The 12087-nt window shown below is 37.1% G+C and overlaps 1 protein-coding gene across 12 annotated transcripts in view; it reads left to right on the forward strand.

Annotated features, from left to right (window-relative positions):
- ZC3H13 (zinc finger CCCH-type containing 13) overlaps positions 1 to 6706 on the forward strand; it is a 102523-nt gene extending 95817 nt beyond the window's left edge. For 11 of the 12 annotated variants that reach the window (XM_036458968.2, XM_036458970.2, XM_036458977.2 and 8 more), the window contains one exon: positions 5864 to 6706. In XM_036458968.2, coding sequence (XP_036314861.1) covers positions 5864 to 6034 — 171 coding nt within the window. In that variant the 3' untranslated portion in view covers positions 6035 to 6706. The remainder of the gene's footprint in view (positions 1 to 5863) is intronic. The other variant, XM_036458976.2, reaches the window with a different exon arrangement.
- The last annotated feature ends 5381 nt before the right edge of the window (positions 6707 to 12087 follow it).

The following is a 12087-nucleotide window of genomic DNA, read 5'->3' on the forward strand; positions in this document are numbered from 1 at the left end:
GTTAAAATGGAAACATATAAGGAATTGGAAAATTTTAAATTCTTCTCTGCTTAAGACCTGATTGAAAATTACTTTCGACAGAGTTGCTACAGTATTCTCCTTTGCACTCCCATTTCAGTATATACCTAGTACTCTTTATCCCTTTGCTTAAGTGCTCATCTCTCCTTACAGCCTTCCTCTACTGGAAATTTCTCTGTGAAAATCAAGTGCTAGTGCCCTAGACCTGTATATACTGAGTCAACTTCTTCTTTCTTTTTTTTTAATTTTCACCCGAGGATATTTTTTTCATTGTTTTTTTAAAAAAATATATTTTATTGATTTGAGAAAGGAAAGGAGAGTGGGGGGGGGGGGGAGAGGGAGAAACATCAGTGATAAGAAAGAATCATTCATTGATTGGCTGCCTCCTGTATGCCCCACACTGGAGATCAAGCTGGCAACCTGGCATATGCCCTGACTGAGAATCAAACTGTGACCTCCTAGTTCATAGGTCAACGCTAAACTCCTGAGCCATACCAGCTGGGCTCCATCGATTTTTTAATGAGGGTGGGAGGGAGAGCGAGAGACAGAGAGAGAGAAATATCAATGTGAGAAACATTGATTGAAGGGAAGAATCCCCCAACCGTGTTGGTGATAAGCTTGCAACCAAGGTGTTGCAATCAAATCTTTGACCCTTAAGTCCATGGGCCAACGCTTTATCCACTGAGCAACTGGCTAAGGCTGAATCAATTTCTTATGCATCTAAAATGGTAATAGTTATATCATCCTTGGTATTTAAATGAGAAATAATCACTCAAATTATTTTTTGTTTAGTCCATTTAAGGAACCCCACTTGAGAAAGACTATGGATTTTAATCAAAATTGTGTATCTTTTTATTTACTCATTATTTTCTTCTCACCTGAGGGTATATTTTTATTGATGAGAGAGAGAGACAGAGATAGAGGGAGAGAGACATAGATTTGTTGCCTCCCATACGTGCCCCCACCAAGGATCAAACTCATAACCTAGGTTTATTCTCTGACCTGGAATTGAACTTGCAACCTCTTTTGGTGTATGGGTGACACTCCAGTCAACTGAGCCACCTGGCCAGGGCCTGCCCCTTTTTATTAAAAAATAGTCTGGCCGAAACCGGTTTGGCTCAGTGGATAGAGCATCGGCCTGCAGACTGAAAGGTCCCAGGTTCGATTCCGGTCAAGGGCATGTACCTTGGTTGTGGGCATATCCCCAGTATGGGGTGTGCAAGAGGCAGCTGATCGATGATTCTCTTTCATGGATGTTTCTAACTCTCTATCCCTCTTTCTTCCTCTCTGTAAAAAATCAATAAAATATATTTTTTTAAAAATAGTCTGTAACATTCCCTGTTTTCCTCCTCTAGTATGCCATAATGGCTTCAAATTTTTTTATAACTAAAAATGCCCCTGAAAATTGCATGAGAACCATTGTTCAGAACTCTATTACTGGGCACAGGCCATTAACTGAACAAAAAGTTCAGAATAGGAGGTAAGTGATACCAAAGGACAAAAAGAAAGTTAGAAAACCATTGAACACCCCCATAAATCGCATGATTATATTTAGGAGGAGGATTTTTAAAGTATCTAAATAGTTCATAGCAGAAAAGATAGGTGAGGGTACTAAAAGAATTCTTAGCTGCATCGTGGTATTAAAAGAATGTACAGAATCTGTAGCAAGCAAAAGGAAAGAAATATCAATAATACCAGCAATCAATAAAATTCATACTGGAAAAACATTAGAGAACATTCATGAAACCAAAAGATGATTCTTTGAAAAGAATAAAATTGACAATCCCCTAAGCATAATGATATAGTGAAAATTAAAACGCAAATTATCGATATCAATGAAAGAGGAAATATCACTGCAAATCTCACAAACATTAAAAGGATCAGACAGTACTATAAAGTGAACAACTCTATGTAAGTAAACAACTCTATGTAAATAAATTGACAATTTAGAAGAAAAGAATTTCTCTAAAAGCTACAAACTATTTTTTTTTAAATATATTTTATTGATTTTTTACAGAGAGGAAGGGAGAGAGATAAAGAGCTAGAAACGTCAATGAGAGAGAAACATCGACCAGCTGCCTCTTGCACACCCCCTACTGGGGATGTGCCCGCAACCAACCAACGTACATGCCCTTGACCGGAATCGAACCTGGGACCTTTCAGTCCGCAGACTGATGCTCTACCGCTGAGCCAAACCGGTTTCTGCTAAAAGCTACAAACTATTAAAACTTACTCAAGAAGTGATAGATAACCTGAAGAGTGCTATGTCGTCGTCGTTGTTGTTGTTGTTGTTATTATTATTATTTATTATTATTATTGAATTTGTAGTTCAAAACCTGAGAAGAAAATCTGCAGTCCCAGATGGTTTCACTGGCAAAATCTACTAAACATTAAGGAAAAAATTAACACCAATTCTGTACTATTTCTTAAGAAATCTGAAGAGGCAGAAATACTTTCCAACACATTTTATGAGGCCAGAAAAACTCTGATATTGCAATCAGTCAGAAACATCGTAAGTGAAGAAAACTGCAGATCAATATTTCTCATGAACATGGACATAAAAATCCTCAAATATGATAAGACATCAAAGTTAGCAATGTATAAAAAGAATACACCACCACAACCTAGTGTGCATTATCTTTGAATGAAAGGCTGGTTTACTATTTTAAACTTGAAAAAATACATGGCAATATCAGTTGATGCAGGAAAAAAAATTTGACAAAATTTAACATTCCTTTACAGTAAAAATTCTCAACTAGCTAGAATAAGAAGGAGTCTTAACCTTATAAAGAATATCTACAAAAAAACCTTAGTTAACATAGTAATATTTAAGTATAAATAAAAATAAGAATAATATAAAATTACGTCCACTGGGCATGACGTACTGACACGTCCTAGTGAAAGAGTATGCACCCGTTGTACGTTGCGTAATTAAAAAGGGAACTCCCCGGTTAACAGGTTAATGGTAAAAGTTTGAAAGATTTCCCTCAGAGATCAGGAGTGAGGCAAGGAGATTTACCACCCCTATTCAACATTGTAGTGGAAGTCGTAGTGGCAAGAAAAAGAAATAAAAGCATACAGATTGGAAAGAAAACAAAATTGTCTTAATCACAGACAACTGCCTATATAAAAGGTCTAAAGTAATTTACTAAAAAATATTCTTAGAACTTATAAGATAATGAGATACAAACAGGATGCAAAAAGCAATTGCATTTCTGTATGTAGGAACTGAACTGAAAACAAAATTGCCCTTTTCAACAGCTCCCCCAAAAAGCAGTGCTTAAGTATAAATCTAACCAAATGTTCAGGGTCTGTGTGCTAAAAACTACAAAACACTGATGTGAAAAATCAAAGGAGACTAATAACTAAAGAGAGATATTGTATTTATAGATTGAAAGACTCCATATAGTTAAGATTGTGATTCTTCCTAAGCTGATACACAGATTTAACACAGTTCTAGTAAAAACTCCAGCGGGGTTTTTTGTGGAGAAAGACAAGCTGATTCTAAAATTTACATGGGAAGTCAAAGCGACTAGAATAGCCAAAATAATTTTTAAAGATGAACAAAAGATTAATAAAGTTGGAAAGACGCACACTACCCTATTTTAAGATTTACTATAAAGCCACAGCACTTTTTTTTTAAGTAAATCTTTATTGTTCAGATTTTTATAAATAAATAAATAAATAAAGCCACAGCACTCAAAATGGTGTGGTATTAGTGAAGGAATAGATACTTGGATCAATGGAACAAAACAGAATCCCGAAATAGACCGACACACTTATTACCAGTCAACTTAAAACTTTTTTATTTTGAGATAATTGATTTTCAAAGTTTAAAATTTTTATTCTGTGACAGATAATGTAAAGACAAGTATACTGGAAGAAAATATTTGCAAATCACATTTTGAAAAAGAACTTGTATCCAGAATATATAAAGAACTCAACAATTAACAGTAAGAAACAAGCAACCCAATTTTTTTGGTGGGTAAAAGATGAGTAAATACTTCATCAGAGAGGATATATGAAATGTCTGATAAGCCCATGAAAAGATGTTTAACATCATTAGCTTTAGGGATTGCAGTTACAACTTCAATCAGATATTATCAACAACCTATTACAAATAGCTAAAAAAAAAAAAAAAAATTGGTGAGAATGCAGAATGTATTGCTAGTGACAATACAAAACGGTAGAGCTATTGTATTTTAGAAGAGAGTTTCATTATTTCTTATAAGGGTAAATGTATACTTAACCATCCCGCTGCTATATATTTACCTTAGAAAATGAAAACTTGTCTGGCCATTGTTGCCTAGTGGATTGAGCATCTTCACATGCATCAAGAGTTCACTGGTTCGATTCCCAGTCAGGTCACATGCCTGGGATTCAGGCTCAATACCCAATAGGAGCATGCAGGAGGCAGCTGATAGATGTTTCTCTCTCATCAATATCTCTGTTTCTCTCCCTCTCTATCTAAAAATCAATAAAAACGTGTGTGTGTGTGTGTTTTTAATGAAATTTACATTCATATAAAAACCTTTTCATAAAAGTTTATAGCAGCTCTATTTTTATCTCCAAAATTAGAAATAAGCCCAGTGTTGTTGAACTGGCTAATACATAAGCAGTAGCACCTCCATACAGTGATTTACTAATTGGTAATAAATAACCAAGCCTTTAGTACTATCAACAACATGGAAAAATTTCAAAGGCATTATGATGAAGTGAAACTAATTTTAAAAGATCATATATTCTGTATGATTCCATTTATAAGATGTTCTGGAACAATAACAAGATACTTATTATTTGTCAAGGTTTAAGGATTAAAGAGGGTGTGAATACAAGGAGGCAACCAACGGAGTGTTTTTCAGTGATGAAATGTCTCTGTGGTCATGATTTTGCATGAGTAGTAATTCACTGAACTATGCATAAAAAGTCAGTTTTCCTATATTTTTATAAATGTAAATGTGATCAAAGAATACACTGTACCTTTAAGGATCCTAGCAAAAATAAATAAATGGCAGAAGGCTGGAGATATTCAAACTTTACTTCATTATACACATGGTTGGAGAACATAAACATAACAAAATTTTATAACAATAACTTCCAAAAAATGCTAATGTAGCTTTAAGTTACTGTAATGGAGATATACATTTTATAATAGTTCAAGGGAGACTTAATTCAGTTCTAGAGCCCACATCTTATGGAGTGTAGAAGGTTTAGTGCTTCTCTTTAGAGAATTAAAAGCTTATCATGTAAAAGTAAGATTGAGTTAGTGTATGGCTCCATAAAAGAGATTTTTATTTCAACATATAGAAGAAGTAGTACTATTCAACTTAGATTGTACAGTGTGTGGGTTTTTGTTCTGTTTTTTTCCTCATTAGAAATTAAGTAAACACTAGTCAGTTACTTGTCAGGGATTGTTTAGATTCCTACATTAGGTAAGAAGTTAGACCACGTGCCCTCGAAAGATTGCTTTCTTGCCTGGCTGGTGTGGCTCGATGGTTGAGCATCAGCCTGTAAACCAGGAGGTCACGATTCGATCCCAGTCAGGACACTTGCCCAGGTTGTGGGTTCAATCCCCAGAAGGGGATGTGCAGGAGGCAGCTGATCAATGATTCTCTCTCATCATTTGATGTTTCTATCTCCCTTTCCTTCTCTGAAATCAATAAAAAATAAATAAAGATTGCTTTCTTTCATAAGATTTCTCAAGTCTGAAAACATTTCTTAATTGTACTGTTAAATACCCAATACAACTAATTTTTTATAACTTCTATATTTTTGTTAGAAGTTAATCTTTTTTATTGTCGACTAATGTACATTTTTTTTGTTTTGTTCTGTTTTCTCCAAATAGGGCACGGTAAAACAAGCTTACACGAGTGCTCCAATGGTAGACAATGAATTATTACGATTGAGTCTGAGATTATTTAAACGGAAGACTACTTGCCATGCCCCAGGACACGAAAAGGCTGAAGATAGTAAACTCTCACAGTCCATTGTCCAACAGGAACTGTGTGTATCTTAAAACTGAAATTCAGTGACATTTTTGGATCTTCATCACTGCATATTCTTTTTCAAGTTCTTTGGTTTCACAAGCATTAGTAGTGAGTGACAGAAAACATTTATCAGCCATGCTAAAAAAAATGAAGAAAAACTTTGATGTAAAGTTTAAAGAACGTTAGTTTTGGCTAACTTGAGATTTTACACTGTGCTTAATACTCATGCAAAATAATGTGAAAACATCTAGATTTAGTAGTTTATTTTGTACGTTTTGTTAAAACCGAGGAAAACGGTTGTCACTGCTCTTCCAGCCTACGAAGGTTTTTATTAAATGGAACCACTCACGTGTTCTGGATCATCCCTAAGGAAACTGCAACTATATTCAAAACTGTATTTACAGAAGGAACGCACACATTGTGCAATACTGTGCTGTACAGAACATTGAAAGGGCACGCAGATCCAGCATGCTGTGTTTGTGGGCAGACCTCGGGGCGGGGGGGGGGGGGACGGGGGGGGGGGATCAAAATACTTTTTTTTCTTTCTAAAGTTCTAATAAAGTTACTGGGTTTTTGGCTTTTTTAAATATATATATGCATTGTTACAATGTATATTGAATGTACTTGGAATATAAATGGTTTTGTTTATTATCAGAGATTGTCTGCTATTTTTATTTTAAATAAATGTATCTTCTTCCCTTTCCTTGTTCTAGATTTACTTTGCTTTTTGGTAACCTTATTCCTGGAGTTCTAAAGCATTTGTCACCAACATTACATTCTTCTTCATACTTCACATATTTTACTGCTGAAGTCCTTATAATTGGACAGCTATAAATAATGTGGAGTTGAAGATGTGTTTCAAGTATAGCTCAGTAATATTTGAAACAAGCCAAGAGCTAATAAACCTGTGTAATCTGAGCTTTAAAATATTGCCATCAGATTTTTCAGAATAAGAACCTCCTCATTACATTGAACTGCCTCTAGCCTATAATATGTAAAGTGATTTACTTCTTAAAAATCACAGTATATCTGCTTTATTCAGTATGTACACATGTAACTCATGAAGTAGACTGTTAGAAGAATTTGAAATAGGCTCTATGCTGCAGAGTTTTGAGGGAGATAAAAATAATAAAGCAAACGAATCAAAATTGTAATTTGGTCATTGCCTCATAGTTTTTTGTTAAAACTGTAAGCCTATGATACCTGTGTCAGTAGTTTTGTGTCCTCTTCTCCAAAGGTAACAAAGTTTCTGTTCATTTCAAGAAACATGTGAATTTAATTTGTGCAAAGGAAATGGTCTTATTTAAATGACTCTGAAAGCATATATAAGAACAATTTCAAACAAAATAATTTATTTTCTTGATCTAGTTTCCTTTTCCATTTAATAAATGTTTTTGAGTAAAGAAAAAAAAAGGTAAAAAAAAATTGTAATGACTGGAGAATGGAACTTATTATAGTGGGCAATATTGTGCTCTGTAGTACAAAGATTTTAAAATTCTAAAACTTCTAATTCTCAGAATTGTGAAATATAACAAAAGTGGTTTTCCTCTTCTGCACTGACTTTTTTTCTCAAGTTATTTATTCATAGAATAAAAACTGTACATATGGTCTCTGACTTAAATTATTCAACTTACAATTTTTTGACCTTACGATGGTGCCAAAGCAATACACGTTCAGTAGAAATTGGCTAGGTTAGGCTATGATTTTGGGGAGGCTAAACCTATTTTCGACATAATGATATTTTCAAATTACTGTGGACATAGTTATCAGGACTTAGCCCTCTCATATCTGCAGTTAAGTTTGCCTTATAATCAAAATCTGGCCGGGACCGGTTTGGCTCAATGGATAGAGCGTCGGCTTGGGGACTGAAGGGACCCGGGTTCGATTCCGGTCAAGGGCATGTACCTTGGTTGCGGGCATATCCCCAGTAGGGGGTGTGCAAGAGGCAGCTGATCGATGACTCTCATCGATGTTTCTAACTCTCTATCTCCCTCCCTTCCTCTCTGTATAAAATCAATAAAAAATATATTTAAAAAAATAATAATAAAAAATAATCAAAATCTGTTGCCTTTTCAGTTTTAATATCTTTTTATGTTGTGAAAGAAAATTTTAGAACCATTCCTTTATTCCCCTAGTCATAATATTTTTGGCCAATTATAAAGGCAATGTTTATTAAAATACATTTTATTTTCAAAATGTAATAGAGTCTACAGACATAGTGTGTATACATGTTTTGGGGACACCTATGTAATGAAATGCTACCAATCAGTTTACATGACTGGGAAACCACTATGTTCAAGGTTTTAGTACATGTAAGGTGTTGAGTGGAACATATTAGGTCTAGTAATAATTAATGTCGTTGTCTAATACTTTTTTTAAAATCAAATTTATTTAAACAATACAACAAAATTTAATCAACAATATAGTTGCCGTTGTTTTCTACTACTTGTGCCCAACGCTCAGGAAGCATTTTAATCCCTCTGTTGTAAAATTCTTGTGATTTTGATGCAAAAAATTTGGTCAATGCATTTTTGAGGCATTCTTCATTATTAAATTTTTTTCCAAGAAGAAAGTTTTGCAAAGAACGAAACAAATGGTAATCGGAAGGGGCAATATCAGGAGAATATGCAGGTTGAGGGAGAACTTCCCATTCCAACTGGCGCAGTTTTTCAGCAGTGATTCTTGCAGTATGCGGTCGTGGGTTATCGTGGTGAAGAATTACGCCCTTCCAATTAATCAGCGCGGGTTCTTTTTCTCTTAAAGCTTGGGCTAACCTTTCCAATTGGGCACTATACACTGCACTTGTAATGGTTTGGGTATATGGTAAAAGTTCATAATGAAGAATTCCTTTAAAATTCCACCAAACACACAACATCACTTTTTTCGCATGCAAGTCAGGTTTTGGAGTGGGCTGTGGAGCCTCATTTTTGTCCAACCATTGAGGCCGCCTTTTCAAATTAACATACAGCACCCATTGTTCATCTCCGGTAACAATTTGCTCTAAAAACGGCAAACGGTTTTGATGAGAGAGGAGCGAACTGCAAATTGTGACTCTTTGATTACGATTGTTGTTGGTCAACTCATGAGGAACCCATTTTCCAAACTTTTGGACTTTGCCAAGTGCACACAATTGATTGGAAATTGTTTTTTGTGAACAATTTAAAGTTGTCGCAAGCTCTTGTTGGGTAATTTGAGGATTTTGCACCAAAAGAGCTTGAATTGCTTCTTGATCAAAATTGGACACACGGCCTCGACCACTCTTGTCATCTAACGAAAAATTTCCCTCGTGAAATTTCTCAAACCAACACTGGCATTTTCTGGCGCTAACTGCATCTTGACCAAGAGCACTACAGATGTTTTTTGCAGCCTCACTTGTTTTTTTCCCTAATTGGAACTCGTAAAGCATGCAGTGCCGAATATGCTCTTCATCCGCCATCTTCTTAGCCCTACCTAGTTTTGCAACAAAAAACAAACCAAACACAAACTTTTTCAAGCAAAACTTGTTAATTGCACTTCACACGTTCTGTAGATACCACGTGTTTGAAGGTTATGTCAATACAAGTCAACGCCAAGCAAGATTTTAAAAGAATGTTTAAAAACGACAATTATTACTAGACCCGATAATTAGCATAAAAGACACCTCTGTGCTCAATAATTGTTTAGTTTTAGCCAGAAAGACAAGATTGAACATATAACAGTCTAAGCCAGCACCATCCTATACAATAAAAGTCTAATACGCAGATCGAGCGACTGAACAAATGCTTGCTCTGACGCACACTAACCACCAGGGGCCAGGTGCTCAATGCTGGGGTTGCCCCTGGTGGTCTGCACTCCCGCAGGGGGAGCTCCTCTCAGCCAAAAGCCGGGCTTATGGCTGGCCGGGCTCACAGCTGGGGAGAGCAGCCGTGGCGATGGGAGCCTCTCCTGCCTCCGATTCAGGTGGGCAGTAAGGAGCAAGCGGTTCCAGACTGCGAGAGGAATGTCTGACAACAGCCTAGGCAAGATCCCTGGGGAAGTCAGGTGTAAGCCGGCAGGTGGACATCTCCCAAGGAGTCCCGGACTGCAAGGGCACAGGTTATGCTGAGGAACTAATTCCCCTCTCCCCTTTCCTCCTCCCGCCCCACCCCCTGCCCGTGCACCAATCTCAGGCACCAGGCCTCTAGTTTACAATATAGTCATAAAGTTAGTCATTCCCGTCCTCTTCAGAGATACAGGGGCTCCTGACCCTCAAACGTCACAGCTCCACCTGCACCCACCTTTCTCCTATCTGATGGCTTTCCCCTCCCTGATGTCTGTCTCCTCGGTTACTTAATACCTTTGTTTTAATTAATAATCTTATTTTTCAGATTATTACAGTTCCTCTTTTTTCACCCCATAGCTCCCCTCCACATGGCTCCCATCCCACCCCATGCCCTTACACCACCTCCCCCCACAATTGTCCTCATCCATAAGTGTACGGTTTTTGTCCAGTCTATTCCTGCACCCCCCACACCCTTTTACCCCGAAGAATTGTCAGTTCACTCTCTATGCCCCTGATTCTATTATATTCACCAGATTATTCTGTTCATCAGATTTTTTATTTGATTTTTAGATTCACTTGTTGATATGTATGTGATTTCCGTAATTCTTACCTTTACCTTTTTCTTCTTCCTCTTCTTAAAGAATACTTTTCAGCATTTCATATAATACTGGTTTGGGGGTGAGCACACCAGCTAGGGCTAAGGTTAGATTTTTTACTTGAGGTATTTCTTGTTTCTTGTAGTAGGCCTGTATTGTTATAAATTTCCCTTAATATAGCTTTTGCTGTGTCTAATATTTTTGGATTGTTAGGTTTTCATTTTAATTTGCTCATGGTATTTATCTCTTGATCTCATTGTTAACCTAATCATTGTTTAGTAACATGTCATTTAGCTTTCCACATGTTTGTGTTTTTCAGGGGTCCTTTTCTTCGTAATTAATTTCTAGGCTTATACTTTTGTGGTCAGAGAAGATACTTGATGTGATTTCAGTGATCTTAAACTTATTGAGACTTGTTTTATGGCCCAATATTTGGTCTACCTAAAAAATATTCTATGTGTGGTTGGAAAGAATGTATATTCTGATGATTTGTGATGAAATGCTCTGAAAATATCAATTAAATCTATCTGGTCTATGTGCTATTTAAGGCCAGTGTTTCTTGTGGATTTTCTCTGAATGATCTATTCATATCAGTGGGGTATTAAATTCCCCTACAATTACTGTATTACTATTGATTTATCTTTTTCTGTTCATCAATATTTGCTTTATAAATTTAGGTGCTTCTACATTGGGTGTGTAAATGTTTACAAGGCTAATACCGGTCTTGTTAAAGTGTTCTTCTTATCATTAAGCAGTGTCCTTTCCTATCTCTTGTTATAGCTTTTCTTTTAAAATCTATTATCCTATATAATAAAACCCTAATATGCAAATCAACTGAACGGTGGAATGACTGGTCACTGTGATGCATACTGACCACCAGGGGGCAGACGCTCGATACAAGAGCTGCACCGTGGTGGTCAGTGCATTCCCACAGGGGGAGCACCACTCGGCCAGAAGCCGGGCTCACAGCTGATGAGCACAGAGGTGGTGACAGGACCCTCTTCCACCCTGAGGCAGTGCTAAGGACCCCTTTGGGGATGTCCACCTGCCAGCTTAAGCCAGCTCCCAAAGGGTCCCACATTGCAAGAGGGCACAGGCCTGGCTGACGAATGCCCCCTACACTCAGTGCACAAATGTTGTGCACCAGGTCTCTATCGTCTTATATAATTATGAGGCCCAATGCATGAAATTCATGCACTGGTGGGTGTGTCCCATAGCCCAGCCTGCACCCTCTCTAATCTGGGATCCCTCTCACAATCCAGTACTGCTTGCTCCCAACTGCTTACCTGCCTGCCTTCCTGATTGCCCCTAACTGCTCCTGATGGCAGCCTGATAAACTAACCACTACCCTGCCAGCCTGATTGCCCTTAACTGTCCTTCCCTGCAGGTCCAGTCATCCACAATTTTCCTCCTCTGCCAGCCTGGTCACCCCTAACTGCCCTCTCCTGCAGCTTGATCACCCCCA

The sequence above is a fragment of the Pipistrellus kuhlii genome, unplaced genomic scaffold (assembly GCF_014108245.1).
Source record: "Pipistrellus kuhlii isolate mPipKuh1 unplaced genomic scaffold, mPipKuh1.p scaffold_m20_p_3, whole genome shotgun sequence".
NCBI classification, from domain to species: Eukaryota; Metazoa; Chordata; class Mammalia; order Chiroptera; family Vespertilionidae; genus Pipistrellus; species Pipistrellus kuhlii.